At 54.5% G+C, this 27,927-nt stretch overlaps 4 protein-coding genes across 14 annotated transcripts; 3 read left to right on the plus strand and 1 right to left on the minus strand.

Annotated features, from left to right (window-relative positions):
• Positions 1-155: 155 nt before the first annotated feature.
• Positions 156-3,752, plus strand: PTCRA (pre T cell antigen receptor alpha). Of its 3 annotated transcripts, none has more exons than XR_014183718.1 (5): positions 156-342; positions 494-882; positions 1,010-1,051; positions 1,423-1,554; positions 2,954-3,752. XR_014183718.1 is itself a non-coding variant. In XM_082049150.1 (5 exons), the coding sequence occupies exons 1-4, from the start codon at positions 282-284 to the stop codon at positions 1,530-1,532; spliced, it is 525 nt and encodes a 174-aa protein (XP_081905276.1). In that variant the 5' UTR covers positions 156-281; the 3' UTR covers positions 1,533-1,554; positions 2,954-3,752. The 3 variants fall into 3 exon arrangements, 1 of the variants encoding a protein (XP_081905276.1); XM_082049150.1 differs by having other exon boundaries at positions 494-805; XR_014183719.1 differs by lacking the exon at positions 1,010-1,051.
• Positions 1,782-6,253, plus strand: CNPY3 (canopy FGF signaling regulator 3). The gene is made up of 6 exons (XM_082049149.1): positions 1,782-2,252; positions 4,412-4,535; positions 4,714-4,810; positions 5,226-5,348; positions 5,530-5,647; positions 5,763-6,253. The coding sequence occupies exons 1-6, from the start codon at positions 2,102-2,104 to the stop codon at positions 5,969-5,971; spliced, it is 822 nt and encodes a 273-aa protein (XP_081905275.1). The 5' UTR covers positions 1,782-2,101; the 3' UTR covers positions 5,972-6,253.
• Positions 6,254-6,525: 272 nt separating this feature from the next.
• On the plus strand, positions 6,526-8,807 carry LOC309438157 (glycine N-methyltransferase-like). Of its 2 annotated transcripts, none has more exons than XM_082049147.1 (6): positions 6,526-6,780; positions 6,928-7,055; positions 7,417-7,530; positions 8,014-8,156; positions 8,301-8,422; positions 8,519-8,807. In XM_082049147.1, exons 1-6 carry the CDS (start codon positions 6,575-6,577, stop codon positions 8,688-8,690), a joined length of 885 nt encoding a protein of 294 aa, XP_081905273.1. In that variant the 5' UTR covers positions 6,526-6,574; the 3' UTR covers positions 8,691-8,807. The 2 variants fall into 2 exon arrangements, with proteins under 2 accessions (XP_081905273.1, XP_081905274.1); XM_082049148.1 differs by having other exon boundaries at positions 8,273-8,422; positions 8,519-8,656.
• Positions 8,808-10,074: 1,267 nt separating this feature from the next.
• On the minus strand, positions 10,075-27,102 carry PEX6 (peroxisomal biogenesis factor 6). 8 transcript variants are annotated; one of them, XM_082049135.1, is made up of 17 exons: positions 26,386-27,102; positions 25,614-25,774; positions 24,731-24,814; positions 23,378-23,480; positions 23,047-23,183; positions 22,851-22,962; positions 19,739-19,947; positions 19,022-19,214; positions 18,569-18,645; positions 18,342-18,474; positions 15,691-15,896; positions 15,537-15,598; positions 14,983-15,091; positions 13,493-13,609; positions 12,670-12,747; positions 11,422-11,561; positions 10,075-10,728 (listed from the first exon to the last, which is right to left on the minus strand). In XM_082049135.1, the coding sequence occupies exons 1-17, from the start codon at positions 26,842-26,844 to the stop codon at positions 10,592-10,594; spliced, it is 2,517 nt and encodes an 838-aa protein (XP_081905261.1). In that variant the 5' UTR covers positions 26,845-27,102; the 3' UTR covers positions 10,075-10,591. The 8 variants fall into 8 exon arrangements, 6 of the variants coding, with proteins under 6 accessions (XP_081905261.1, XP_081905258.1, XP_081905257.1 ...); XM_082049132.1 differs by having other exon boundaries at positions 26,104-27,102; XM_082049131.1 differs by having other exon boundaries at positions 13,493-13,561; positions 25,873-27,102.
• Between the last annotated feature and the right edge of the window lie 825 nt (positions 27,103-27,927).

Below are 27,927 nucleotides of genomic sequence, written 5' to 3' on the forward strand. Positions count from 1 at the left end.
CTTCGGCGAAGGAGGGAGCGGGTGGCGGCGGGGCCGGTGCCGGCTCCATGGCGCGGCCGGGGCGGGAGCACCAGGAAGGCGGAGCGGGACGGGCCGTACCATTGGAGGGGAGACAGACGGTCCCGCAGCTGCGGGAGGGGGGAGGCGGGGGACATCAGAGACACCGCCGGTGCCAGGCCCATCCTCTCAGCCCCCGGGGCCGCCCCGCCGTGACACTACGTGCTGGGCGACGCAGCTGGCGGCGGCAGTTGGGGGCTGAGCCCTCAGCAGCTCCAGGAGCTATGGCTGACACAGAGGTTCCCTGGCTGCTGCTGGCTGCTGCTGCGCTCCTGCTCCTGCCCTGTGAGTACCCCCGGGAGGGACAGGGACAGCCCCGAGGGGCGGGAGGGCTGGGTGCCATCCAGCCTGGGTGCAAAGGCTGAGCTGGCAGCTGTGGTGGGTGCAACATCCAGGGGACATAGTGCCTCTAACCCCTGTACCCCCCCCCCCCCAGCTAGCAGGCCTGCCGGACCACTGCCCACCCTGGCCCCACCACTGAGCATGGTGGTGGCTGGGCAGCTCCGGCAGCTGGTGGTCTGTGTGGTGAGCGACCTGGCCCCCAGCTCCAGCCATGCTGTCTGGATCTCCGATGGGAATGGCAGCGCCCTGCAGTCCTTTGTCTATGGGACATCCCAGGAAGATGGTGGCACCGTCTGCACCATCTCTCTCCTCCCCGATGAGCCCCTGGCTGAAGGGAACCTCGCCTGCCATGTGGGGCCCAACGGGACCTCCCCAGCCCACAGCTCCAGCCCCATCCACATCATGGGTATGGCCCCACTGCCACCCACTGCCTTGCCTGCTGCTGCCCAGCCTGGTGGGGGCTCTGGAGCCAGCGGGGAGCAGGTGTGAAGCCCTGTGAGTCAACGTTGCTGCCTCAACCAGCAGGCACAGGAAGGGGTTTGTGGCTGGCCCTGCCATACACCTGGCACCGGGCTGCTGCTGCCTCCCCAGCTGCTCTTTCATCCCACAGGCAATGAGGAGGCAGCAGAGCTGTGTCCCAGCAGTATGGCTGGTGAGTCTCTGGGCCCTGCTGTGCTGGGAATATTATTTGCCAGGGAGCAAACTGTGCTGGGCTCCTGGTAGGGCCCCTGCTGGGGCTGTACTGTGGTTGGCATGTGTCTTCACAGTGTCGAGGGGATGAAGATCTGTCTCTGCAGGGAGGATGGGGAAGGTGGGTCAGAGCCAGCCTGCTCTCAGGGATGGTATTGAGGGTGACATGAGGTGTCTGGGGATGTGTGAGGTTGACAGACACCCACAATGGGACCCAGGGAACCTGTTGGGCCTGAAGTCTTGGGGACAGTCCCCTCAACATGGCCCGCCTGGAAGGGACGTGGGGGCAGCAGGGTGCCTGTGGCAGGCATCACCCTGTCCCCTCTGTTGCAGTGCCACCAGCCCGTGCCTCAGCAGCTCTGCTCGTGGCCATGCGGGTGGTGCTGCTGAAGGCTGCACTTTCTGATGCTCTGCTCACCGCCATCCTCCTTGCCCAGAGCTGAGGCGCAGGCACAGTCCCAAGGGGTAAGTCCTCCTGGTTTGCCCTGGGAGTGCAGAGGGCACCTGAAATACTCTGAAGGTGGGGGAGACCCCCAAACACAGGATGGAGGGAGAGACTCAGTGTTGTTTGGGAATGCAGGGGGGAACCCCGTGTGGGTGGGGAAGAAAGAGGGGCTGCCATGTTTTTGTGAGTGGAAGGGACCAGGAATTATCTGAGGGTGGGAAAAGACCCCAAGTTATCCAGGAGTAGGGATGAGACCCCGAATTATCTGGGGGGTAAGGGCAGGGCCCCAGATCTCCAGAGCAGGGAGGGGTCCTGGAACGCTCCGTGGGCGGTCGGTGGTCGCGGAAGGGACGTCGGGGGGCGGGGACACGCACAGCACGCCCCCGCCTCTCAGCACCGGGGCCACGTGCGCGACCGCCGCTGTCACGTGGGGGCTCATTGAGACGACCCGGAGGTGATTGTACGGCAGCCGGGCAGGACCGCTCGGGTTGGCTAGCGGCGGGCAGGCGGAGATTGGCTGGGCGAGCCACGCGCGCCGCGGGGATTAGCCGGCGCCGCGCGGTTGCTATGGTTACCCGGCGGGGGGGGCGGGCGCTCCTGGAAGTGCGGGGCGGAAGCGGAGCCATGGCGTCGGTAGCGCTGCTGCTGCTGGCGGCGGCGGCGGCGATGGCGGGAGACGACGACTCGGACTGGGTGCGGCTGCCCAGCAAGTGCGAGGGTGAGTGAGGCCGGGAGTGGGTGGGCCCGAGTCCCCGGGCGAAGCTGCGGTGATGGCCACTGCCGCCTGCTGGCTGCTCGGGCCAGGGGGTTACTGGTGCGGAGTCTGCGGCCGCAGCCCGAGACATAGAAACACAGAATGTCCTGAGTTGGAAGGGACCCACAAGGATAATCGAGTCCAGCTCTTGTTCCTGCATAGGACAACCACACAGTTCACACCACGTGTCTGAGAGTGTCGTCCAGTCTCTTTTTGAACACTGTCAAGCTTGGAGCCGTGATGCCTCCCTGAGGAGCCTGTTCCAGTGCTCAAACACCCTCTGGTGGAGCATGACTGTGCCCCTGCGGGCTGCCCCTCTGCCTGCTGCTGCCTGACCTCACAGCCCCACAGGGGCGCTTTGCTGTGTGCCTGCAGTGGAGTGGACCCTCCCCGGTGTGTCCCTGTTTGCGGCCGCCTTCTATCCTTCTGTAGGTGAAAGGTTTAGGGGTGCTCTGGCAGTCACTGCTGTCTCCAGTAGGCACTAATCGCCTGGTGGTTCGTTGCTGGGGTTGGTCATCTCTGCCGCTCACAGTTCAGCCTCAGTGATGCTTCCTCCCTGAGCAGCCCCTTGATTAACAAGCAATCATAGGCTTCACAGGCAGTCCAGGGCTGGTCATGATACACCTTTGCTGTCTGCTGTAGTTTCCTCTGTCTTTGCTGTGCAGGGACATGTGGAGCTTGACAGCAAAGAGAAAAGGATGAACTGAAACTCCAGACCTCTCTGCGAAGCTTTTCCTGACAGGGAAGCAGCTCTGGAGACACTGATGTCCAAGCTGTGCTGTGGCACCTGTATAACCTCAGAGAAGCATCGTAGTGAGCACTGACCACATGCTGCTCCTCATGCCCAGGCTTGGAACCTGTGTCAGCATGCAGTGATAGCCATGGACAGCATCTGGATAACTGGACCTGGCAGTGAGTGCACCTGGCATGTGCGGGGGATGCTGCAGCAGGTGTTGTGTGGAGAGGGAAGTCCTCAAGGCCCGAATCCAGAGGGGCTGCAGGAAGAAGCACTTGTCCCACCTGAGAAGTAGCTGCAGTCACCTCAAGCCCCTGGTGCCAGCAGAGGAAGGAAAGTGCAGGATGTGTGCACAGGCCTCTTGGCATGTGCACGCCAGCCCTAGAGAAGCCACCTCGCTCTTCTCCTGCCTGTGGTACATCTCTGCTCATGTCATTGCCTGGGAGAAGATGTGGTGGCTCATCACTGTCCAACCATTCCTGCTGGGGCTTGGACCTTCTCCCGAAGCAGGGCTTGAAGAAGAGGTGGCAAACAGGAGCCTGCAGCACAGGACAAAGTCCATCAGCCTCTCAGGACCGTGGCTTTTTGGGAGGAAGGACCACATCATGCCTGGCTTCCATCCTTCCGTATTTCCACATATTTAGTCCCTGAGATATTTCTCTTCTGCTCTATGTTTTTATAGCTCTGTAAGACTGTTACAGAAGAAATAAAGCTTTTATTTACTTTTGTTTCCGTATGGTTTTTTTTTAGTTCTATAAAAGAAAACGTGTTCTGTTATAAAGCTGTTGGTACTGTCATCTCTGCTGCAGGCAGTGCCCCACACAGTGTTCCTGGAGCTGAGAGCCCTTCATGCGGTGGCACAGTCTGTAGCCAGCATCTTTTCCCACCACCCAGCTGCTCCATCTCCAACACAGCCTCCAGATATCCAGAGCACTGGAAGAATTGTTACCGGGTGGGATATGCTGGTGTCATGAGGAGGAGCTGTGACCTGTGTTACAAAAAGACCCCATCCTCTTCCAGGAGGAACCGAGTAGCTGGTGGTGCGGAGGCAGAGGTTTCAGTGGCTGTGAAGCGGTGCTGTGGGGAAACGTGCAGGCAGAACTGGCGCCATCTGCCGTCCTAGCTGTGCCATAGCAGCTGGCTGCGTGCACGTACAGACACCTAAGCATTGATTTAGGTGTTCCTGCATCAAGGCATCTCTAGTGGAAACAGTTGAGCCATTCCTGGTTACTTCAATGGCCAAGGTTTCTGTTTTCTGCTCACAGCAGCTCCAGCATGCCCAAATCCCTGTGTTTGTTTGTGCTGCCTTCCAGTCCCCCGGTGCTGTATCATGCTTCCCATCAGAGCAGAAAAACCCTCTCACCTGCCTCTGCTTTCTTTCCTGCAGTGTGCAAGTATGTGGCAGTGGAGCTGAAATCTGCTTTTGAGGAGACCAGCAAGACCAAGGAGGTGATTGACACCAAGTACGGCTTCCTGGACGGGAAGGGCTCTGCCGTCAAGTACACGCAGTCGTAAGTGAGAGGGCTTGTGGGGTGACCAGGGCAGCCGGGGTGTGCTCCTTCTGTTTAGGGGAGCCTGGGAACTGCAGAGCACTCCCCCATGGTGGCAGCTGGGCTGAGGCCTCACTCTGTGCCCTGGCTGTTCTTGGGTGGCAGTGCTGAACCTGAGCCCTCCCTCCTCTCCGTGTAGGGACATACGATTAATCGAGGTGACGGAGAATATCTGCAAGCGGCTTTTGGATTACAACCTGCACAAGGAGCGGAGTGGCAGTAACAGATTTGCAAAGGTGAAGGCTGTCCTCCAATCCCCTGCTTCTAGGCATCCCTCACTCACCCCTGCACTGCCAGGGCACTGAACTGGGGTTCATTCTTCCCATCCCCTGCTAGTGCCCAGCCTGCAAGGCGTGCTGTCCCAAGTCAGGTGTGTGGCACCATCCTTGGGGGTGGGCAGGCCCCTGCCCTTGCCTGCACAGATGGATGCCTGGCACACATCTTCCTGTTGTTTTTGAGAGCAGGTTTGCAGAGAGGCACTCTCTGCCACTTGAACTCCTTCCTAGTAACATTGATGCCCCAGGAACCCTGATTTTGGCTGGCTTGCATGTACCTGCATCCATGGGCAGGGTTGTGGGGCCAGTGTTGGGAGGGGAGAGCAGGAGCCCAGCAGGAAGAGCACCGTTTCAGCAGACAGCACTGCTTCCCCAGGGCATGTCAGAGACATTCGAGACCCTGCACAACCTGGTGCACAAGGGAGTCAAGGTGGTGATGGACATCCCCTATGAGCTGTGGAACGAGACCTCTGCTGAGGTGGCTGACCTCAAAAAGCAGGTACTTGGCCTGGTGGGACTGGCACTTGGCAGTGGCTGTGGCGTTGTGGGCTGGAACACAGGGGGAGAGAGGGTCTGGAGGTGCACTGCCAGGAACAGGCATGTCAGCAGATCCTGCTGCCCTGTTCTTGGTCATGCCCTGGCAGCATGCAGCTGGAGCTGGGCTATCCTCTCTATGCTAGTGTGATGTGCTGGTGGAAGAGTATGAAGATGTGATCGAAGACTGGTACAGGCACCACCAGACAGAAGATCTCTCCCAGTTTCTCTGTGCTAACCACGTGCTAAAAGGGAAGGACACAAGTAAGTCCTGCTACAGCCAGGGGCAGCATAGGGAAGCTGAGGTGGGTGGGGGAGCCCTGCCAGGGCACCGAGAGCACTGCTTCTCCCTTAGGGCCCCCTCTACCTTTCTCTCTAGGCTGCCTGGCAGAGAAGTGGACTGGCAAGAAGGGTGACTTGGCAAGCGTGAGGGAGAAGCAGAGCAAGAAAAAGAACAGGAAGAAGAAGAAGGGCCAGAAGGATGAGAGCAAGGGAGCTGCTGCCCTCCCAGCTGTAGAGGAGGCCCTGGAGGAGAGTGGGATCCAGGAGGAGGCTCCGCTCACCCACAGCCCGGTCGATGAGCTGTAGGCATGCAGCCGCAGCCTCTGGGGCCACCCACTTGGGGGTTCTCACCCTGCCATGTCTTGCAGGTACCAAAGGAAAAGGGACTTGTGTCACGGCATGAGCGACCCTGGGGAGGCCAGAGCAGCCAGCTCAGATTTGCCAGCGATCTTGCGAGCAGGGGGTGGCACGGAACTGCCAACCCAACAGCTCCAGGAGGCCACGGGTGCTGCCCCGCTGCCAGCTCTTCGTCCTGCCCGTGCTGCCCACACCCTGACAGGACTGTAAATAAAGACGTTTTCCCCAGAACCGTTGCCGCTGCCGGCCCTGCTTCACCGGCGGTGCGGAGGCAGGCGCGGCTCCGGCCCCGGCCCACCGGGGAAGCAGATGCGCTTCCATCGGCCTGGGGCGCTGCGGGCGGGCAGGCCCCGCCCCTTTTGCGGCCCCGCCCTCGCCGCCACGTAGGGGCGTGGAAGGAGGGGGCTGTGGAAGCGGAGATTGGTGGGTCTTTAGGGGGCGGAGGAGGCGCGGATTGGTGGAGTGGCTGGCAGGGGTGGGGCTTGGAGTCGGGGGTCGGGGGCGCGGCGCGGCGCAGTGAGGCCGGAGCGGGGCCGGGGTCGCGTCGGCGGGATGGTGGACAGCGTCTATCGGACGCGGTCGCTGGGGGTAGCGGCGGAGGGGTTACCGGACCAGTACGCGGATGGGCGGGCGGCCCGCGTGTGGCAGCTGTACATTGGGGACACGCGCGGCCGCACGGCCGAGTACCGCAGCTGGCTCCTGGCGCTGCTCCGCCAGCACCGCTGCCGCTCTGTCCTCGACGTGGCCTGCGGCACCGGGTGAGGCACCGCGCCCCGCGCCCGCCCGCCTCCCAGGTTCTCCCCACGCCGGGGCTAACCTGAGCCCGTCCCCGGCACCCCCTTCTCCGCCACAAGCACTACGGGCCCCTCGCCTGCCCTCGGCTCCGCTGACAGCTGTTTCCCCAGGGTGGACTCCATCATGCTGCTCGAGGAAGGCTTCCAGGTGACCAGCGTCGACGCCAGCGACAAGATGCTAAAGTATGCGCTGAAGGAGCGCTGGGAGCGGCGCAAGGAGGAGCCCTTCGACCGATGGGGTGCGGGGGTTGTGGGTCTGGGAGGGACGTAGACGCCAGCCCTCGGCACTGGGGACCTCTGCCCTGAACCCCTCCCGCGGCCCCCCCCTGCCCCGGGTGTCCTGTCCCTGACACCGTGCTGTGCTCAGGCCCCTGGCATGGGTGTCACTGGCCAGGCGGCCGTGCTGCAGGGACAGGGAGGGAGTTGCTGGTAGCAGCTGCTCGGCAAGCCTAAGCCATGGCCCTCACTTGTCTGCTGGCCCCAGGCTGGATCCACCACCTGCAGAGGCCAAGTTAGGGCTGGGTGATGCTGGGGTGGGGTCCTACATGCAGGGAGGCTGTTAGGTTGTCCCTGCCCTGATCCAGTCCCCTGTGCTGCCAGTCATCGAAGAGGCCAACTGGCTCACCTTGGAAAAGGACCTGGAGAAGCCAGGGGACGGGTTTGACGCAGTCATCTGTCTGGGCAACTCCTTTGCACACCTGCCTGACTTCAAAGGTGAGTTGGGGGGGGGGAGGGTGTGAAGGGGATGTGGATACCTGTGTACACAGTCTTCCAGCAGGCTGAGAATGTGCCCTAACTCATGACATAAGTAGGGCAGAGGATTACTCCCAGTGGAGTTGCTGTGTCATGGCATGTCTCCAGGGAGTCTGAGAACATGCCCTAGTTCGTGACATGAGTGGGGCCATTAGGTTATGGGGTGATGGAGCTGTGTGCATCTATGTCATATCTCTGGCAAAGTTGGAGACACACCCAGACTTGCGCTTCAAGTGGGTTGGTGGGTTCCTCATGCGGCATACTATGCCTCAGTAAGGCTGAGAACATGCCTGAGCTCATATCATGGGTGGGGCTGTGGGTTCACCAAGCTGAGACTGGGGTTGAAGGTGGTGGGGGCAGCTGTGTGTATGGGTGAGATGGGGCCTCATTGGCTGTGCCATGTGGTACAGCCAGTGCCCGGAGACACCATGGTTTCCTGCCCAGGGGACCAGAGTGACCACAAGCTGGCCCTGAGGAATATTGCCAGCATGGTGCGGCCCGGGGGTGTCCTGGTCATTGACCACCGCAACTATGATCACATTCTGGCCACAGGCTGTGCACCGCCTGGCAAGAACATCTACTATAAGGTGGGTGGCTGTCAGAACCAGCAACATCTCACACCCCTTTGCCCCAACCCCTGGCCACAAGCGAGGCCAGATGGAGCAGGGCTGTGCCCAGGCTTGGGCCCACCCCATCTCCTCAGGACACAGACATCCTCTTGTGGTCTCCAGAGCGACTTAACCAAGGACATCACCACCTCAGTGCTGCTGGTAAACAACAAGGCACACATGGTGACCCTGGACTACACGGTGCAGGTCCCCCCTACTGAAGTAGGGGCAGCCCCAGAGCTGAGGTGAGAGGGGCCACAGGGGTGGCTCACAGCATGGGGTGGGGTGCCTGGCACTGTACCCTGCTGTTCCCCTGCCTCACCATTGTTGCCTTCTTGCAGCACATTTCGGCTCTCATACTACCCGCACCGGCTGGAGGCCTTCACAGCCCTGCTAAAATGTGCCTTCCAGGGGAAGTGCCAGCACAGCGTCCTGGGTGACTTCCAGCCCTACATCCCAGGGCAAGCCCATGTTCCCTGCTACTTCATCCACGTTGTGAAGAAGACAGCCTGAGGGGACTGTGGAGATGGGACTATGGGACTGCTACAAGCAGCTCTGGGGACAAGCGTGGAGCTGGGGACATTGCTGGGAGGTGCCTGGAAGCCCTCTCCCCTTAATGAAGAGCACTCTTGAGAGTTACTGGAGCCTGTGGTCCGTGTGTCCATGTCTGGGTAGGGAATAGGGTCAGGGGGATGGCTGCAGCCACCTCAGGACTCCCAGGGAAGGCAGTGCCCAGCCTGGGGGGAGCATGGGATGCGTGCAGGCACAGTTTCACCTCCAAGCCCCTAGCTGCAGGTGCCAGTCATTCCTGTGGTGTGGGGCTTGGGACTCTACTTGAAGCAGAGGCAAAGGGGGGCTGGCTGCTGGGTGATTGCACATCCCTGCTGAGCGCCCTGCAGCACCACTCACAGGAGTGTACTGCAAACAGTGTTCTCCCTTGCACACCACCCACCCAACAGGTGCTGACACCTTGACACCCCTCAGCACCCCTGGTGGGGCTCCCAGGGTGGGGAGACTCCACACATCCCTCCTCAGTACTTTGTTGCAGCTTCCTCCTTGCCTGCTCTGGGGAAGAGGTGGGGGGCCAGCTGCAGCTGGAAGAGCAGGGCTGGAAACACGCATCAGCTAGGGCTTCATGCTTCCAATGCCTGCAGCTGCTGAAGCTGTCCACGACAGCCACAGTTGACTCAGGGATGCAGCTGCCAGTAGCTGTGGTGCAGGCAGCAGCAGGGCAAAGCACTGACCTGACAGGCTAGGGCACACACAGACTGCCCATAAGCCACACCAGCAGCTGCAGGGACTGGGCAGAGGCAGCTGCTGGCCAGCTGGCTGCCACACATGGCTCAGTAGTAGATTTGTCATCCTTTGCAAAGGCTGGGAATCGGGTCAGATGTGACTGTGCTGGCAGCTGCTGTGAGGCTGCAAAGGGAGGTGAGACAGGACTTCAGGGGGTCTGGGCCAATGCGTAGTTGGCCCAGATGGCAGCTCTGGGCTGCTTCAGCCAAGAGTTGAGTATTTCTGAGCCTGAAGCACTCCCTCTCCCTGTGACAGGTCTTTCCCAGTATCTGATGGGAATGGCCTTTGCTGCCCCTTGTCTGCATTGCCTCTTGTCCTGTCACCCAGTGCCTCCAGGAAGAACTGGGCTCCCTCTACAGAGGCAGCTCAGCTCCCAGCTGAACAAACCCCACTCGCTTGGCCTTTCCTCATCTGCCATGGGCTCCAGCCATTCTGGCAACTTTTGCTGGACAAGGGTGGCCCTAGTGGTCTTCACAGGTGTGCTCCCCCATCTATCTGCAGGACACTGGATTCTTTGCAACACTCAGCATGTGCAGGGGCTTACGGGGACCTTCCCAAACACACAGACACCATCAGCAAGCAAAGACTGGAGGCCAGGAAGTGAATACCTAGTGCCAAAAACCTGTATTTATTCAGAAAGACCATGTCAAGCTAAGGCCAGGTGCAGCAGCTGTATCCTGCTGCCCTCTGGCCAATACCCCTTACTGGGGCCTGACCACCTCAACAAGCAACTGCCTCCAGCCCACCTCTTTTTTTCCAAACTGGGTGCAGTTTGGGTCTTGCTCCTCCACCAATGTTCTATCACGTATGGAGACACTTCTACATTGCCCGCAATCATGAGACTCGGCTTCCTCCCTGTGGGGAAGTCATCCCAGGATGCTCCCAGTAGCCAGAAAGGGCTCTCCAAGATGTGGACTGTTACAGAAGCCACCATCAACTTGGCTAAGCTTCCACCAGGCTTTGGCTCAATAAACTGCACAGCCACTTCTTCATCCAAGCTCAAAAGAATGGGGCCCAGAAGACATCAGAGAAGAGCAGGTGAGTGCCATTTGTGCTTGGTCTCTTGCACCCCTAACACATCCTCCCCATCACTCCTCCACTCCCAGCTCTGCTGACCATTAGCAGGCAGCAAACTTCTGCTGGATGAGTCTGTACTTGGCCAGCTCCAGCTCAGAGACTGACGGCTGCAACCTGGCAGCAGCCTGCAGGAAATCTTCCATGGTCAGGATCAGCACAGAGCTCTCGGTATCCAGCCCTGCAGGAGAGAACGCAGGAAAATGCTGAGAGGGAAGTGCAGGAGTGGCTGGCAAGATCCAACAGCCCCCTCTCCAGAAACCTGCGACTGGAAGAAAAACCTGTCTCCTTCCCCCTGAGGCCACGCATTGGAGGTGAAGATGATCACATCTGCAGAACCTGCCAGCCTGCCAGTAACCCAGCAGTCAGACACGGAATCGTATTAATAGAATAGTTTGGGTCAGAAAGGACCTTCAAAAGTCATCTAGTCCATTCCCCTGCAATGAGCAGAGACATCTTCAACTAGATCAGGTTGCTCAGAGCCCCGTCCAGCCTGGCCTTCAATGTTTCCAGGGATGGGGCATCTACCACCTCTCTGGGCAACCTGTGCCACTGTTTCACCACCCTCACTGGAAAAAAATTCTTCCTCGTGTCTAGCCTGAACCTCCCCTCCTTTAGTTTAAAACCATTACCCCTTGTCCTATCACAACAGGCCCTGCTAAAGAGCCTGTCCCTATCTTTCTTGTAGGCCCTTTTGAAGTACTGAAAGGCCACAATAACGTTTCCCCGGAGCCTTCTCTTATCCAGGCTGACATGGTCCCAAAGCCACTGAGGCTTCTTTCACAAAGTTCAGTTACCCACAGTGGTAATTCTCCTTCCTGCCCCTGTGCTGGGCTTCCCTAACACACAGGACAAGTAGGGGCTGGGCTCCTACCTTCCTCAATCCATTCTACTTTGCGTTTGACAGCGCACATCATGGCATCTGAGCACAGGGCGTAGATGTCTGCTCCTGTTAGCTGAGCTGGGCATTTTTCTAGGATGGTGGTGAGATTCACGGAAGGATCCAGTTTAAACCTGCCAAGAGAGAAAAAAAAATCAAAGGGGTTGGTTCATTTGAATTTATTTCAACGCAGTCACTTCTCTTCAAAACATCCCCACAGCAAGGTGTTCTTCTGCTAAGAAGGATCAAAGGCAACTTCAAGTTCTCGGAGAAATTATGTGTTCCACATGCCTGGGAACAGCCTACAGCCCGGGCTGGTTAATAACATGTTTAATTACAGACAATACAAACCACTGTAACACCAAACCATCTCATCAGAGCCATGCTGCAGACAGTGAGCCTCCCTCAAGCTGGATGGGGCTTCGAACCTGATCTAGGGGGGTTGGACTAGATGACCTTTGATGGTCCTTTCTAACCCAAACTATTGTATGATTCAGCACAAACAGCAGCATGGTGCTGGAGAACATGACTGCCAAGGCACATGGAATGAAAAGATACTCACAGCCAGCCTGCTACCTTATCAAAGGCAGCAGCAATCACCGCTATCCATGACAGAAAGTCCCTGCATAGGCAGATTCACAGCTGCTCACCCAGCTGTGGTGGGTGGTACCTCTGCATGTGAATTGCAGGGCTCGCTTTTCTCCCTCCCTCAGGAGCTCAGAGCAGCTGAGGAAACAGCCAAACCCTGCTGCTTGGTGATCCCACACAACCAGTGATCAGAAAAACACATAGAACACAGGCTAAACAACCCTGTGGCATCGCAGGAGAGGCAGTGAGGCAAATGGACCTGCAAACAGCAGGAGATACACTAGGGGAGCTCCTGCAGGAAGGAAGTGGGAGCCTCCTGCCATATTGGTGCACTGCAGTTTCACCACACTGTTAAGATCTGGCTGAGCTTCTCAAGGAGAGCATGTGGGCACAGTGACTGGAAAACTCGGCCAATCCCTCCACCTGGACAGACAGGTGAGCCGCTCCTATCTTGTCAGAAAACGAGCCCCAGTTCTGCTTCTGGAAGTTGCCCCATCCTCTTCCCCGACCTTGCTGACTGTGGGTCAGTGACTCAGGTGCTCCCCAGGGCTGAGACATGAAGCCAAGCTGGAGCACACTATGCATCAAGCCCAGGAAGGCTGCAACCCACTGGAGGGTGGTGGAAGGCTGCTGCAAGAGCACAGGGTCACTCACCTCCTGGTGATGGCACCCAGCACCTGCAGCTGCGACTCTCGGTCTTCGTTTATACCCACATAGACCAGCTTGTCAAACCTGTCAGCAGAGAGAATCACAGAATGGTATGGGTGGGAAGTGACCTCTGGAGATCATCTAGTCCAATCCACCTGCTGAAGCAGGTTCACCCAGAGCAGATTGCATAGGAATGTGTCCAGGTGAGTCTTGAGTGTCTCCAGAGAAGGAGACTCCACAATCTCAGTTGAGAACAGGCCAAGACAAACTTGGCAGTGGTGCTCAGCTCTGTGTACCATAGACTGAAGGGCGGCCCTGGGGCAGCTCCTTTTGCTGCCAAGTTTGTGGGTGATACAAAGCTTCAAACAGTCAATGTGCTGGAGACCGGGCTGCTCCTCAGAGGGACTAGGGTAGGCTGGAGAAACGGGCTTACAGGAACCATGTGAGGTCCAACAGCAGCAGATACAAAGTCCTGCCCCAGGATAAGCAAGGCCCAGGTGAGAGGATAGGCTGGGGTCCAGCTCTGCAGAACAGGCCCTGGGGGTCCAACTCCTCCCACCAGTTTGGTGCCAAGGCAGGTCCCTTATTGCCCTGCTCTGCTGCTGGGGCAACAACCAAAGCAATGGGGGATAACAAGCAGTGGTATCTTGTGCTGCTGCTACAGCCATAAGCACTGGCCTCCTCTTGGCTTCCTATCTCCCCCGCAAGCCAGAGGGCTTCAGGAAAAGTCTCTGTGGAGGGAACAAGGTGGGGACACAGTCCAGGTCATCAGTGACTAAGGAACTCCAGGGAACTACCCTGGAGCAAGGCAGGGTAGGACACAACATACCTGCCCGGCCGAAGCAGAGCTGGGTCCAGGAGGTCAGGCCTGTTTGTAGCTCCAATGACAAATACGTCCCTGGTGGAATGAAGGCCATCAAGCTCAGCCAGAAGCTGTGAGACAACTCTGCAAGAAGCAAGACAGGATGCTCACAACTAGGCCTTGGCAAGTCACCCACTGTCACCCTCAGCCACCACACGAAAAGAGGAATAAGCAAAGCCACAAGGAGATCCGTGTCTTGGACTTCAGCTCATATTTCTCTTCCCTGAAGAGCCCTGACTGGGTTCTGGAATCACCTGAAGTGGCCAACAAGTTCCAAACCCAGCCCCTTCCAGAGCTGCTGGTTTGTGTGTGTGAAAATGTATGCTGGGGGCATATGGTGCCACTGGAAGACTCTACAGAACCCTTCACAGATGGAGAGGAAGACTGGATTGTCACTATCAGTTTAGCAGAAAACGTCTGGGGGAAATGTGCACTTGGAACTTACAGCCCAGAAGGCAAATAGTATCTTGGGCTGCATCAAAAGGAACGTGGCCAGCAAGTCAAGGGAGGTGATTCTGCCCCCTCTGCTCTGCTCTGGTGAAACCCCACGTGGAGTCCTGTGTCCAGCTCTGGAGCCTTCAGTACAGGAAAGACAGGGACCTGTTGGAGAGGGGCCAGAGGAGGCCACAAAACTGATCAGAGGGCGGGAACAGCTCTGCTGTGAGGACAGGCTGAGAGAGTTGGGGTTGTTCAGCCTGGAGAAGAGAAGGCTCTGGGGAAACGTTATTGTGGCCTTTCAGTACTTGAAAAGAGCCTGTAAGAAAGATGGGGAGAGGCTTTTTAGTAGGGCCTGTTGCGATACAACAAGGGGTAATGGTTTTAAACTAAAGGAGGGGAGATTCAGGCTAGACGTAAGGAAGAAACCTTTTACAGTGTGGGTGGTGAAACAGTGGCACAGGTTGCCCAGAGAGGTGGTAGATGCCCCATCCCTAGAAACATTGAAGGCCAGGCTGGAGGGAGCTCTGAGCAACCTGATCTGTTTGAAGATGTCCCTGCTCATGACAGAGCCTTGGACTAGATGAGCTTTGGAAGTCCATTCCAACCCAAACTACTCCATGATTCTATGATTCTAAATAATCCTGGTTTTGGGTATCTCCAATCTGTAGATACTTCTACCAGAGGCAGCTGACAGGTTTCCCAAGGCAAAGAAACAGCAGCTAACAGGAAGAGAGCATGGCAGGGGTGTGACAGATGATCATGGAGAGGCCAAAGGGAGCAGTTGTCATGTCTTAACCAAATGTTTGCACAACAAGCTTGAGCAATCGGCTATCTGTGGCAATGCAAACAGCAGTACTGATGTCCAGAGAGAGGAGACAGCCCATGGAAAAACATTGAAGAGAGCAGGGAGAGAAAAAGTAAAGAGTTGGGATGTGGACTCTGCCTCGCAGGGCAATGTGTGCATCCCCCCAGCTGAAGCACGTATGCTGCTCTCCCAAGGACACGTGGTGCTCACTTACCTGTCCATGATGCCCCCTGAATCTCCGCTCCGCCCACGACTGGGGGCCAGGGAATCCAGTTCATCAAAGAAGATAATGCAGGGAACAGCTGCTCTGGCTTTGGCAAAGACTGGGAGGAGACAACACAACAGATGAGAAAGACCCAGAGGAGCAGTCAACAGCAACAGGACCTGCTATATCACCAGCATGGAAGAGCTCAGGATGGAAACCAGCTGCCGACTGCCTCACTACCATTAACTGCTCGTGCTTGAGAGCCTCAGTGGGAACAGGGACAGGCAGCATCCAGCACAATGGGCCCCGAGGCTCATCTGTGTCTCTGAAGGGCTGCTGTCCCATCAGGAACACCAGAGAGAAGGGTGACAGGACCAGAGAGAGCACAAGGGGAAGCTGCAGCAAGGCAGGGAATAGACTGGGCATAGGAGAGTTGGGTTCATGTCCCTGCTGGCAGCTGTGGATCAGAGTTGGGAAGAAGGGTTTAAGCACTCCCTCCTTCCCTCCAGCACCACAGAAAAGCCCCATCTTTCCCCACACAGCAGCAGGATGCATCTGCTCACCATTACGCACATTCTCCTCGCTTTGCCCAACATACATGTTGATGAGCTCTGGCCCTTTGACACTGTGGGGCAGGGGGAAGAAGAAGCCAGTTAGAGCATGGCTATCCACTACCAGGAGAAGGTCAGTCCCACTGCATGACCCCGTATTCCTCACCTAAGGAATGTCATGGCGCATGTGGTTGCCACAGCTTTTGCCAGCAAGGTCTTCCCTGTCCCCGGAGGCCCGTACAGCAGCAGACCAGAGCGGCACAGACCCAGTGAGAGCAGCTCTGGGTGCTCCAGGGGCAACTGGATAGTGTCCACGATATCCTTCTTCGCCTCTTGGAGCCCACCAACATCCTGCCAGGACACAGAGGGGATCTACCAAGAGAGGGAGAGTGCTGTCAGCACTTGTTCCTGAGCCCCAAGCAGGCCTGGCCAGCTCTTGCTTCAGTGATGACCAGCCCCTTGTGCCATCAGCTGTGTCTGGAGGAAATCAGCCCAGCCATCCCTGCTTAGGGATCCCCCAGCATCCACATTTCTCCTTTCTTGAGCTTTGCAGTTGGGAAAACCAACTGCACATGTCCCCAGGCAAGCTGCACTCGCAGCATGCCACCTCATCTCCATTCCACCATTGCACATTATATCACCTGTCAGCAAAAATACCCTGAGGAAAGGATCTGCCAGGGTTGCCTGCAGCTTTGTGGGGAGAGAGCCCTGCTGCAAAAAGCCCTTGGGAACCATGAGGTAAGGTAAAAAATTTTTTTTAAAAGGGAAAAAATAAAAAAAAAAAAAGGAAAAAAAGGCAGGGGGTGGTGGGAGAAGGGGAGAAAAATGAAAAAAAGAGCTACTTGTGTTCAGGGCACCTTGTCTCCCAGGGCCAGTGAGACCATGCAAGAGCTTCACATCAGACTGACAAAACCTGGGTTACTGGGAAACTCTGTCGGATGAAGCAGAATGTGAGAGAGAGACATCCTGGAGGACACTTCACAGAAAACCATCTGCTTTTGAAAGAGGAGATATAAGAACAAAGTCCATGGATGCTTTCAAGAAATAGACAGGGATGGGCTCAACTGCAAATATGCAAGGGGTCATTATGAAGAGAAGACAGCAAACTTGAGAGGGGTGAACCATGCCACTTTTGTTATTTTCTGCTGAGCAAAACAATCTTGGAGGATGTTGCTGCTCTGCTCACAGCTTTAGAAATAGCAGCAATGCCAGTGTCTGCATGACAGATCCTCCTGGGAGTAAGAGCTGCCCTCCCGGGAATGACCAGACAGCAAAGCTCCAAAACACTTCCCTGCCATTACTGGCTGCATGGAAAACAGGTGCCAACAAAACGGGGAGTTTAAAAATAGGACAGAGCAAAATTCTTTCCCCCTCGGGCAATTTGGCTTTGCTACTTGAGATGATGTTATCTCATGATATTTTTCCAGCTGTCCAGCAAGTCCACCAGGAAATTCAGGTCAGACAAGACACAGATTACCATTAAAAAAAAAAAAAATCTTTTAAAGCAAAAGACTCTCCTCCTTCAGTGTCCATGAATGGAAGAGTTACCATCTCCCCTGCACTCTTGCTTATATTGCCTCCCTAGAAAAAACTCTACAGACAACAGCACGGGAGCTGGAAAAGTGCAGCAAGGTTGTTTTCAGAGTTGTTTTCATTGTTAAGTCTAGGATGTGTTGCAGACACTGCTTAGAAACTGGAGGTTTAAAATCAGTTCTCTCTAGGAGGCTCAAGCTGTAACTGCAAAAAAACGTGTGGCTAACCAGAGAATGCAAACGGGGAGGGAATTGAAAGTTTTGTAAGTTGAGAGTACCCAGGTCTGCTAATAGGCTTTCTGAACTGCCAGCCAACTACTAAGAAATTGATAAAGGACTGTAAAATACAAACAAAATTAGCTCTCATACACACAGCTTGCTGCCAAGCATGCTCTATAGTTGTTGTCTTATAGCAAATGTGGCATACACACTTCAAATCAGAGCTCATTTCAGTCTCTAGTAAATTTATGAATGAGGTGCCAGAGTAGCTCCTGGATGATGACACCAGCAGGGTATAACCCTGCTAGAGCAGGACTGCAAGTGGGTGGCTGGGGAAGGCACCAGAATAATTGCTCCAAGGTCAATGTTTCTCATCCTGTGCTAAGCTCAGTCATTCGCACTCAAGGGAGTGAAGAAGAGGCTCTGATCACTTCATTTGGTCCTAACGCATTACCCAGCAAAAACAGTCACTCCAGATTCTGCTTCCCTGGGTGCTGAGCTGCCACGGGCAGATCAAGCCCCTCCTGAGATGCTGGCTCTGCTGTTTTTTCTGACACCCCATGTCCCTTTCCCTGAAAAAAACACACCTCTTCAAACTGCCTGGCTGTCAGAAAAGCCTGTGCCAGCTCGAGCAGCATCCAAGGCCATGGATCAAGTATAAGGCTTCCCACACATGTGGGGAAAATTTCTCACCAGCTTGTGCCCCTCTGTTCCCATACACCAGGTGGCTGGAGAGATCTCAGACATGCAGCCAGCCTGTAGTTGCCTTTGTCTCTTGAAAGTCTGAGCTACGCAGCTGGCACTCCTCTGGCACTCATCCACTGAGTCATCTCCAATTAGAGCAGCAAGGGCTTCCCTGACTGAATTCAAAGCCAAGAGGGTGAAAAGCACTCATGGGGGAAATCTCACAGTGGGACTGCTTCCCACCCAAGGCTGGGGGAATACGTGGAAGGACACAGGAGGAAGTGACATTCAAGAGCACAGCACCAAATGAGATCTGCGACAGCTGTCTTGAGCCATACAACTTTAGAGAACCAATTCCCTCTCCTCTTCCCCAGTGTCCTACCTTCGGGGCTCCCACTGCCTGTGAATGGGTGTTGTGCAGCTGGTCCAACGCAAAACTAAAATCCTCCTCAAGCACTGGGAACCCAGCAGTGCAAAAATCTCTCTCCGCTTCCTCGCTCAGTCCACCTGGAAAACTGCCAAGGAAAGAGAAGGGAAGGACTCAGGCTCTGCCCTGCTCCTGGCATTATCAGGCTGGCTGCAGCCCTTGCCCTCCCCCACCAGCACTACCTCATGGTCTGAATGCGGGTACAAGCAGCCCGGCTGCTGTGGGACAACAAGGCACAGAAATCTCCCAGCACAAACCCCTGTGAATATGGAAAAAACACCGTAAATTTAGTCCCTGACCATAGCTCCTGCTAGGCCATAAAAGGAGTATGGGGAACAATTCCTCAAAGACCTGTTCTTCGAGCTTCTGTGCCCTGGTTAAAGCCTTTAGCTTTTTTTGTTTTTTCTATCAACTTTGTCCTCTAGCGGAGCTGAGCATCAGCCAACAGCTCTGCAAAAGCTGTGCAGTACTTAAGCACTAGAAAGGTGAGTGATCTGCAGTTAAAGCTGATGTTAACCACTGAAGAAGTTGATTGAGCTGTGGGAATTACTTCCTTTCTCCATGGTCAGGTAGGAGAGGTTGGCTTGGCACTCCCAGACTGCTCAATCTCTACCTGCAGCTGTGTTTTCACTCACCGCAGTCTTGCGGGCCAGCTTAGATAGGCTCACTTCTTTGCCCAGTGGCAGACCGACAGTCAGCATACTCAGCATTGACCTCCTCTGCTCTTCTGAAGGGGCTTTGATGTTCACCTCGTGAAGGAAAGCAGTTTGCACATCTGTGGGAACATCCTGGGGCTTGCAGGTTGTGCCGATCACCAGAGCAGGGTGGCTGTTGATAAAAAGGGGCAGCGCATGGCCTCAGCTCTATGGCCTTTCCTCTGAGAAATGCACATATATTGGCCAAGGTGTCCCGCAGCCACTCTTCTCTAGCTTGCCCTTGAACTGCTTTGTGAGCTCTGTCTACAAGACAAGGCCCTTCAAATGACATCTTATTTCTTCACTTGATATCTCCCTCCCTGTGCCCCGCTACTTGTCACCAGCTTCGGGATTCTCCTGGGGTCCAGCTCCCTTCTGGGGTCCTTGTGACCCTTTGCATGCCTCACAGCCAACACGCCAGGTTTGCTCATCTGAATAACTCAGAAACCACCTTCCCAATTCCCTCTGACACTAAGCTGGAAGAACAAGGGCCTTCTGAAGTAAACGAAGCAAGTCAAGGAGAGATTCCACCAGATTAAAAATAAAACAGGGCATGTTAGCAATCAGTCACCTTGATATAACAGTGACTGCTGCCCTAGGAATGGCAGAAGCAAACAATCACCTCAGATGCCCACAGCAAAGGTGCAGGGTCCATACCTCAGCACTGGGTCTCTGTCCAGGAGCAGCTGTCTCAGAGTAGCAATGACTCTGGCGTCCTCTCCCAGCCTGTCCCAGTCTCTGCCAAGCACCTCGATGTCTTTCAGCACGAGCACACAGGGATGATACTGCTGAGCCTGGATGAAGGCCATCTGTACTTTCTCCTCTGTGGCTCCACCGGTGTCACTGCACAAGCTAACACAATCAACCTGCAAAACAGACCACATGACACAAAGGTTGCAGCAGCTGCAGCATCCTGGGGAACCCAGGACAATGTTCACTTTGCACAAAGCTTTCCACAGGCAATTCATAGTTGAAATGAGATCTAAGTGAATGTTTCCCAGAGACATAACATAGACACATTCAGGACATATTACAAATAGACATATTCAGGACTCTCTGGCATGGAAAAGTGGCTGCTTGTTGCTTTTCCGCAGGAGGTGAGGGGGGCAGGAGATTCTTGTCTGAAAGAGGTGAGGCCACAGGACCAGTCAATACAGTGGATGTCACGGCTCAACAGCCTAAGCTGGAAGGGATGGGAAGGCTGTGGAAGAGGCCAAGATGAGGAGAACAAAGTGCCTTGGAGGAACAGTACAGAGGGAGGCTCAGGAGACTGGTCAACCCAGTGCCAAACAAACTCCAAGTGTGAGAGGAAGCCAGAAGGAAAGGAAAAAAAAAAAAAAAAGAAGAAAGAAGTTAGAGGTGGCAAGAAGCCCAGACACTGTTTATAAAGCAAACACTTGATGAAGTCATCCAAAGAGAGAGAGGTGACTGGTGAACCTTTGAACAGCAGCTTGAACACTGCTGGAAAGAGGCAGTGCTGCTTCCTGGTGCTGTGAGGTTGCTCAGGGAGAGCCAAACCATTTCTGGAGTTTCCTGGGTCTCATCCTCAGAAAGCTTGGATCAGGGAGAACGCCACAGCCGCAAGAGCTGATGTAAGGGGTAAGGATGAGGATACGGAGCAAAAGAATTCCTGTGCTCCATGTGCTATAGACAAAAACAGAAGTTAGGGCCATGGCAGGCACAGCCAGATGGCAGCAGTATCTGTATGCAAGGGTAGAAGGGCAGAGAGAAAGGACAAAAAACTGTAGATCATCCAGTGGTGAAAATAACAGTGTGGAAGAATTACTGCATCCTGGTAGGAGAGCAGGCAGAACAGTCAGAGGAAGAGAAGTTAAAATGGTAATATAAACACTGCAGTGAGAAAAGGAGGGGAGACTGTAAAAGCTGGGATAGAAGAATACGATAGGAAATACCTCTGGCTCCAACAATAAGAGTGTTAGTCTTTAAAAGCAGTACACAAGGCCAAAAACAGAGCTATAGTTTTGCACATCACGCTAAAAACCACCTGCCAGGCCATGGCAGTGCCACAGTGCTCCCAAACATCCTACGGATCTGAAGGTACTGGGAAGTCTCTGCAGTCTTGTACTGGATCCCAAGAGCTATGGCACATCTGCACAAGAGCTCAGCACCACTAAGGTCATGTCCAGAAGATGAGCTATACAGCAGCTGGCCAAGGTCGTATCCACCTCCCCCACTGACCCACTGTTATGCCTTTACTTGGGTAGATAAGAACAGTTAAAGAGACTAATGTCAACTGAACAAGACCCAACTTCTAAGCAGAAGAAGAAAGCCCAAATATCCAAAACGCTTAGCTTTTTTTCTGAGTTTACGCTAAAAATACTCACAAAAAAAGGAGCAAGACTATGTTTCCCTTCCACAAAAAAGGAACCATCCATCTCTCTTCTTTCTAACTTTCTTTTTCCAAATTCTTTCAGAGTTTCAGAAACTCTCCTTGAAAAGTCACAATGTGACTTCAAATCCCCTCGCTTTTGCAAACGTAACTCTAGAGAATCAAGGAGGTTAAAGTATTTGCGGATATACCCAGACTGTCAAAATGAACAAAAGAGGTGTGCAGAAGGAAAACAGTATTTTTAACAAGTCAGTGAAGACTGCCTTGGTGCCTAGAACCTCTGGTGCTAGACAGAAACAGGGGTTACTTGACAAGTAGTGAAGTCATCCCAGCCTGTGCTAACTCTGTCCTTCACTCTAACCTGCTACAGGTTTGTGCCACTTGAATGATGCCTCATTTTCAGTGACTGCCCTTTTCCCTGCTGTTCATCTGTTTTGTCTTCCACTTATTTTTCTCAAGTCCATCTGAATATGATCTATGCAGTAGCCTCATATTGTGGCACAGTGACCCCTCATCCACTTCCACACAAAAGTAACACTTCTTATCTTCCTACCCAATTTTGACATTGTTCCCCTTTCAAAAGCCAAACACTGCTATGGAAGATTTGAGGGCTTTTTTTACTCTTGGCAGGGGGTGAGTGGTTAATGTGAACACAGTTACACGGCAGCTCTTCTACAGGCTACAAGATTTAGAACCAGATCTGGCACACATGCTGGTATCAAACCAAGGGCTGCATTTTTTTTCCTCAGCTTCCTACCCAGCTAGAGAAGACTCATCACCATCTCTGTCTCCCTTTCCAACATGCCTTCTTCCCAGCATATGCGGGGACAATTGAAAACACCCAATGCCACTGCAATTCCTGCCCTCATCACCTCTCCAGTTTTTCTCAGTATATTTTAGTTACTGTCACCCTCTGGGGTATAGCATCAACTCAGTGCCCTACCAAATGACAGGAAGTAGTCTGCTGAAATACAACTGTGTATTGCAGTATCTGTAAAGTATTGCTACATCATACTGACAGCAGTAATGGCAAACATGGGTAAATAAAGGTATAAATGCACCCCCTCCCAGGCCAAGAGACCTCTAAATTACTGATTCCAGAACACTGGAGGGTACATGCCAGAGGAAACATCTCTTCACGCTTATGCTGTCTTCCTGAGCGCCTGTTACTGGCCAGTCTCGGACACAGACCTTTAGGCTGATCCAAATGGTTACTCTGAGGTTCTGCCCACCAGCAGTCATAATCTGTGCCAGAGTGAGCTACTAAGTTCAGCGTACACAAACTCCTTTTGTCTGCATGTGCAGGTGGGGACAGCTTCTGGGTTGCAGCAGGGGCCTTGGTAGGGCTAACTTAAAGAACATTTCTGTAATCCTCTGTATATTATAAATCCACCAATCAGGTGACCATGGAGGAATTACCTTGAAGAGGTGGAGGCTGAGGCAGCTACACACAGCTCTGACAGCCATCAGTTTCCCACTGCCGCTTGGCCCTGAGAGGAGAACGCTGCCAGGCCCACTCAGTGCACTTGCCCTGTAACACAGACGTAGTTCTACCAGTGACCAGGGAGCAGGGTCCCAGCTCTCCCAGGGCTTGTTAGAAGGAATTTTAACTCACTGACTGTTGAGGTGAGGCCGAAGAGCATCACAGAGCTGCTTGACAGTATCAGAAAGTCCAGCAGGAGACAAACTGCTCCAGAACTCATGACAGTTATAGGCTGGGGCAAATGGGACAGCACTGTTGGTTGAACCCACCTGTAAGGAAGGGAAAATAGCCCTCTGTAGAACACCACTGCAGAAAAGACAGGTACCAAGTGACAAAGTCTGTCCTGAAATGCCATTTTTCAATAGCAGGAGACACAAGCCTCTACAGGCACCTTTGTCATCCATAGTGGAACCTCAGTCTCAGATCTCCTGTGCACCCTCCCTGCTCTCCACTGACATCTTACCAGATAGAGAGAAGTGTTCTGGGTGTCCACCAGGTAACCCTCAGACTGCTTGCCTTCCACCATGCCTAAAATCTTCCTGACTTTGAAGTAAAGCTCTGGCCACCTAAGGGAAAAAATAAGCAGTCTAAATTCCTGGATCAAGATGTTGAAGTCAGGAACAATACAGTTGTCAACAAGAAGACAGCTGGAAGGCACAGGTAAGCAAAGATACTCTTGCCCTCTCCCAGGACCCACATAGATCCTTTATGGACCTCGCTGTGCTGTCTGGCCAGATAGACCAAAAGGACTGTCAACAGTTACAGCTTCTACTGGTGGCTTCAGTCCACAAGTATGGCTGTACGAATCAAGCTCAAGACATTCTCTCTTCTGGCATCATTTCCTTCTCTACAACTCTGCAGAGATTCACCTACAGTGTATAAAACCTTACAATCCCCTAGGCTGCAGACTAGGACTCACCCAAATACCATGAGAGCCTTACAAGCATCCTGCTCTGGACACCCCACAGGAAAAACACTTGTTCCTACTGGCACAGTTCCAAGCTCTTTAGGTCCCATGAATTCTGCTGTCTCTCTGGCTTGCCACATGGCTAAAATATAAGTCTACAAATGAAAGACTTGTGCCTTCTGCCTCTCTCCAAGAAACAGCCTAGAAAATACTCATTGTAGCAGTGTAACAGTGTAACTGTTAAATTTTAAAATACATAGCAGAGCTGAGCAGTGTTACAACATGTCGCTGGTACATCCTGCATGAATGACTCAAGGCAATTCTTCGCACTGCACACCTTGGTTACCTGTGGCAGTTCCCTCAGTGACAGAGCTGAAGCATTTATATTAAAACCAGCCAAATCCCACTCCAAACACCTCTGCTCTCACACAAAGGTGACTTTCATTTAGCACAGAACTGTTTCAAAACAATATGATCAAAAACAAGGAAGGCAGAATTGGTGGCCAAGGAGAAACTTATTCTAACATGAAATGTAAGGGCTTAAATTCACACTTTGTCACACATTGACAAGCCCAGCTGCCACTTTGCTTTTCCTTATGTGGCACTCGCTGTCCTCATGCCACCCTTTCCTCCTCTTCATTCTTTCCCCAATTAGTTTCTCTCTTTTTCCTTTCTTCCCTCCATGACTATTTTAGGGAGCTAAGGGAGTCCTTCCTCTTAGCTGCAGCCCTCCATAATAAAAAAAAAAATATTTCCCTCTTCCCCTTAAAATAAGAGCCAGATAAACTCTCAACTCCAGGGACAGATCAGAATGGAATCAGCTGTTTTGTTTCAAGAGAGTCAATGGTGGAAAAGTATATTTTCTCCTGCAGTATCCATGCAATAGAGCCATAATTTGTTGCCACTTACCTTACAAATTTGTCTGCATTTACATCTAAAAACTCAGCATATCCAAATGTGGGAACACAGAGGATGTCTCCTTCCTGGACAAGCCTACAAAAAAAAATCAACAACAAACAAACAAACAAACAAACAAACAAACAAAAAACCACCAAAACAAAACAAAAAATGACAACAAAAAAACAAGCAACAGGGAGTTTTAACACTGAAAGAGAGTATATCATTCTGGTCATGTGTCCCCCCAACTCCATAACACATGTATTTTTATGGAAAAGAATGTAGCTGTTCACACTGACTCACTCCTTTCCTGTAAATAAAACTACAAATAGATTTGGCATGGACTAGATGTGAGAAGGTGCATCCAGACTACTAAGGGGAACCTTCTGGGAATGGTATAGAAGATAAATGCCATTAAAGAGCATTTCTTCCAGACAAAATAGCCTCCTATCCCTGGAACAGCTGAGAACAGAAAGCATTCATAGGGAAATTGAAAAGGCTTGGGGGCAGGTGGTCATAAGGTGGCAACATATCTGGTTTCCTGACCAATTGCTCAATTTCACTCAAAGCTGAAAACTTGGGTATCAACACACCCCAAAATGGAAGTTTGCAGGCAGCACTTGGGAGCCCTCAGCATTGGATGGTAAGTGAACAAGGAAGAGGACTTGAAGATTATTGCCAAAGGACAGGATAAGAGGTGACGTGTGCAAGTGTGCTTCGCTTGTAAGGAGAAGACAGTACAAGTGGATACTTTACAACTGCTTGGTGTCTGCACTAAGGTGTTGATTATGCGCATCATCAGTGTGTATCTGATCTGGGTGCAACAGACAGTGAGGGAGCATCTGACGAATACATCCCATGAAAAGAAAGGCGCTGTCCGCCCCACAGAGCTCACCGGGGCGTTTCAAAATGCTTGTAGAGCACACGGTCATAACCTCCCCGGGCGCTGTAGGCCGGCGAGCAGACAATCTCCAGGCTCAGCTCTTTGGCGAAGGGGGGTACGGACAGCACCGACCGGCTGCTTTTCCCCTCCGCGGCGCCGGACCGTTCGTACCTCTGTGGAGGGGAAAAGGCGCACCGTGAGACCCCAGGGCTTTCACTCCCCTGGTCCAGAGGCCTCCGCGTCCCCCAGCGGTGCCCGGCCCCCGGCTCACCCGCAGGCGCAGGTGTGCGGCGGCGGCGGGGTCGCAGCCCAGGTTGAAGGCCAGGGCGGGGGCCAGCAGAACGGCGCCGTCTGCCCCGCCGTGGCGAGCGGCCCGCGGGTACTCCCAAGGCGGCGGCCGTGCCAACAGCGCCGCCAGGTGCTCGCGAGCCGCCCCCTCGGCGCCCACCCTCACCCACTCCCCCTGGAAGAGCCCCAGCGCCAGTAGCCCGCGTCGGCTCACCCACACCTCCGCCCCGCCGCCGCCCGCCCCGCCGGCGAGGGCCACCCGGAGCAGCGGCACCGCCGCGACCTCCCCGCCGGGCCTGTCCACGGCAAAGCGAGAAACGACGGGCGGCGCGGAGAGGCGCCGGCAGGGGGCGCCGCCGGCCGCGGGCTCGCGCGGCGGCGGGGGGGGGGCGAAGGCGATGTGCGTGCCATTGCCCAGCAACCCTTGGAGCGCCGGCCGCGCTTCCAGCACCACCGGTCCCGGCCTCGGCCCCGGCAGCGCCTCCCCCCGCCGTACCAGCACCGCACCGGCCGCCGGCTGCCCCGGCCGGCCCGCCGCCCCCAGCAGCACCCAGGCCAGCGCCGGCGGGCGGCGCACCGGCCACACAGCCACCCGCCGACCGGCCGCCAGCCCCAGCCGCCGCAGCAAAGGCCCGCGCAGCCACAGCTCCGCGCCCCGCCGGCCGCCCGCCTCCAGTGCCACGGCGCTCAGCAGCACGGCCTGCGCCCCGCCGCGCCCCGCCGGCCGCACCGCTAGCACCAGCCCGCCGCCCCGCCCGCGCAGCGCCGCACATAGCGGTGGCGGCGCCAGCAGCAGCGCGGTGGCCGGCGCCAGGTCCGCCGGCAGGGCGTCAAGCGGCCGTAGCACTGCCACCGCCATACGGCCTCCCGGCGACGGCAGTCGAGCGGCTCTAGAGGACGCGGTGCGCAGGCGCAGGGCAGCCCGCCGTGCCTCCTCACGCTCAGCCAAGGCCATAGAGTGGCAGCGCAGAGCGGTCCCGTGGGGCTAGGGACCATAGAGTGGGAGCCGAGCGGCTGCTTTCCTTCAGCAGCGCCCCGGCTCGGTCTCGCTGCGTGCGGCGCGAGCGGCGCTGGCGGCGGCCTCATCTCCAGCAGCCCCGGTCCCCGCTGCAGTGGCACCCAGCCTCAGGGCCGGGCCTCCGTCAGGCCTCGCTCCCTGGCCCAGCTGCCGCGACCTGGGCGCAGAGCAGAGCGGTGGCATCGGCCCCGTCCTCCTCGGGCTTCAGCGGGACCGCAACCAGAGACCGCGGAAGGCGGGAAAGAGTGTGATTGGGGCCAAAATGGTGGGTGAGATGAAACAGAGAAATAAACTTAACAGCAGAGTCAGTTATACTGTTAAGCAGCATTCTTTATTTTATCAGTGCTGGGGAGCTTGGGGGATCATCCTACGTAAGTGCTCCAGCGACTGGATGCTCTTGCGTTGCTTATATTCACATAATTATTAAATATGCATTACAATTTTTGTAAATTTTGACATACATCTATACTAATACATAATTGATTATGTTAGTTATAATTGTTTCGTTTCTTACTTACAATACATCTATTAATTATTCGTTAAATATAAACTAAGCACTCTGTTTCTAGACAATATATCACTTAATCTTCTGTCTCCCTCTTGTCATGCAGAAGGATCTAAAATTTGAAAAATATCCCCTCGTTTTGCAGGTGGTCAGAAAGCATTGATCTCATGTCAATTGGCTAATGATGGCTACGTCTTTTATCACTTAATGTGATTAAGTATACATTAAGTATACTTTAGTTTAGCAGCTTCTCTTCCGAGGTCTTTGCTGGCCTGCCCTTCTGGAGCCTCACACCAGCAGAGTGGAGAATAAGAGGGAAAGGGCATGCACTCAGAGCAGAACAGGTTGCCCGCAGCAGTGCCAGTCTGCTGAGATTTTGTGGGCTGAATATGTGCACTTGGTTCATAAGGATGTGCTTGTATTGGTGTTAGTGCTGACCTAACCTTGGAGAGGAGCAGTCTAGGGGAAGTCTCTGACAGCACGTGTGCCCACTGCCAGAACCTACCTTGCTCTGG

Source organism: Streptopelia decaocto, assembly GCF_964273445.1.
Source record: "Streptopelia decaocto genome assembly, chromosome: 3".
Classification (NCBI taxonomy): domain Eukaryota; kingdom Metazoa; phylum Chordata; class Aves; order Columbiformes; family Columbidae; genus Streptopelia; species Streptopelia decaocto.

Coding starts and splice junctions, on each gene's coding strand:
- LOC309438157 (XM_082049147.1), top strand. CDS start 6,575: ATGGTGGACAGCGTCTATCGGACGCGGTCGCTGGGGGTAGCGGCGGAG. Junction 6,781..6,927: donor GACGTGGCCTGCGGCACCGG/GTGAGGCACCGC, acceptor CTGTTTCCCCAG/GGTGGACTCCATCATGCTGC. Junction 7,531..8,013: donor ACACCTGCCTGACTTCAAAG/GTGAGTTGGGGG, acceptor TTTCCTGCCCAG/GGGACCAGAGTGACCACAAG.
- PEX6 (XM_082049130.1), bottom strand. CDS start 26,844: ATGGCCTTGGCTGAGCGTGAGGAGGCACGGCGGGCTGCCCTGCGCCTG. Junction 19,215..19,738: donor GACAGAGACCCAGTGCTGAG/GTATGGACCCTG, acceptor TTTTATCAACAG/CCACCCTGCTCTGGTGATCG. Junction 18,475..18,568: donor ACCCGCATTCAGACCATGAG/GTAGTGCTGGTG, acceptor TTTCCTTGGCAG/TTTTCCAGGTGGACTGAGCG.
- PTCRA (XM_082049150.1), top strand. CDS start 282: ATGGCTGACACAGAGGTTCCCTGGCTGCTGCTGGCTGCTGCTGCGCTC. Junction 343..493: donor TGCGCTCCTGCTCCTGCCCT/GTGAGTACCCCC, acceptor CCCCCCCCCCAG/CTAGCAGGCCTGCCGGACCA. Junction 806..1,009: donor CAGCCCCATCCACATCATGG/GTATGGCCCCAC, acceptor TTCATCCCACAG/GCAATGAGGAGGCAGCAGAG.
- CNPY3 (XM_082049149.1), top strand. CDS start 2,102: ATGGTTACCCGGCGGGGGGGGCGGGCGCTCCTGGAAGTGCGGGGCGGA. Junction 4,536..4,713: donor GCCGTCAAGTACACGCAGTC/GTAAGTGAGAGG, acceptor CTCTCCGTGTAG/GGACATACGATTAATCGAGG. Junction 5,648..5,762: donor GCTAAAAGGGAAGGACACAA/GTAAGTCCTGCT, acceptor CTTTCTCTCTAG/GCTGCCTGGCAGAGAAGTGG.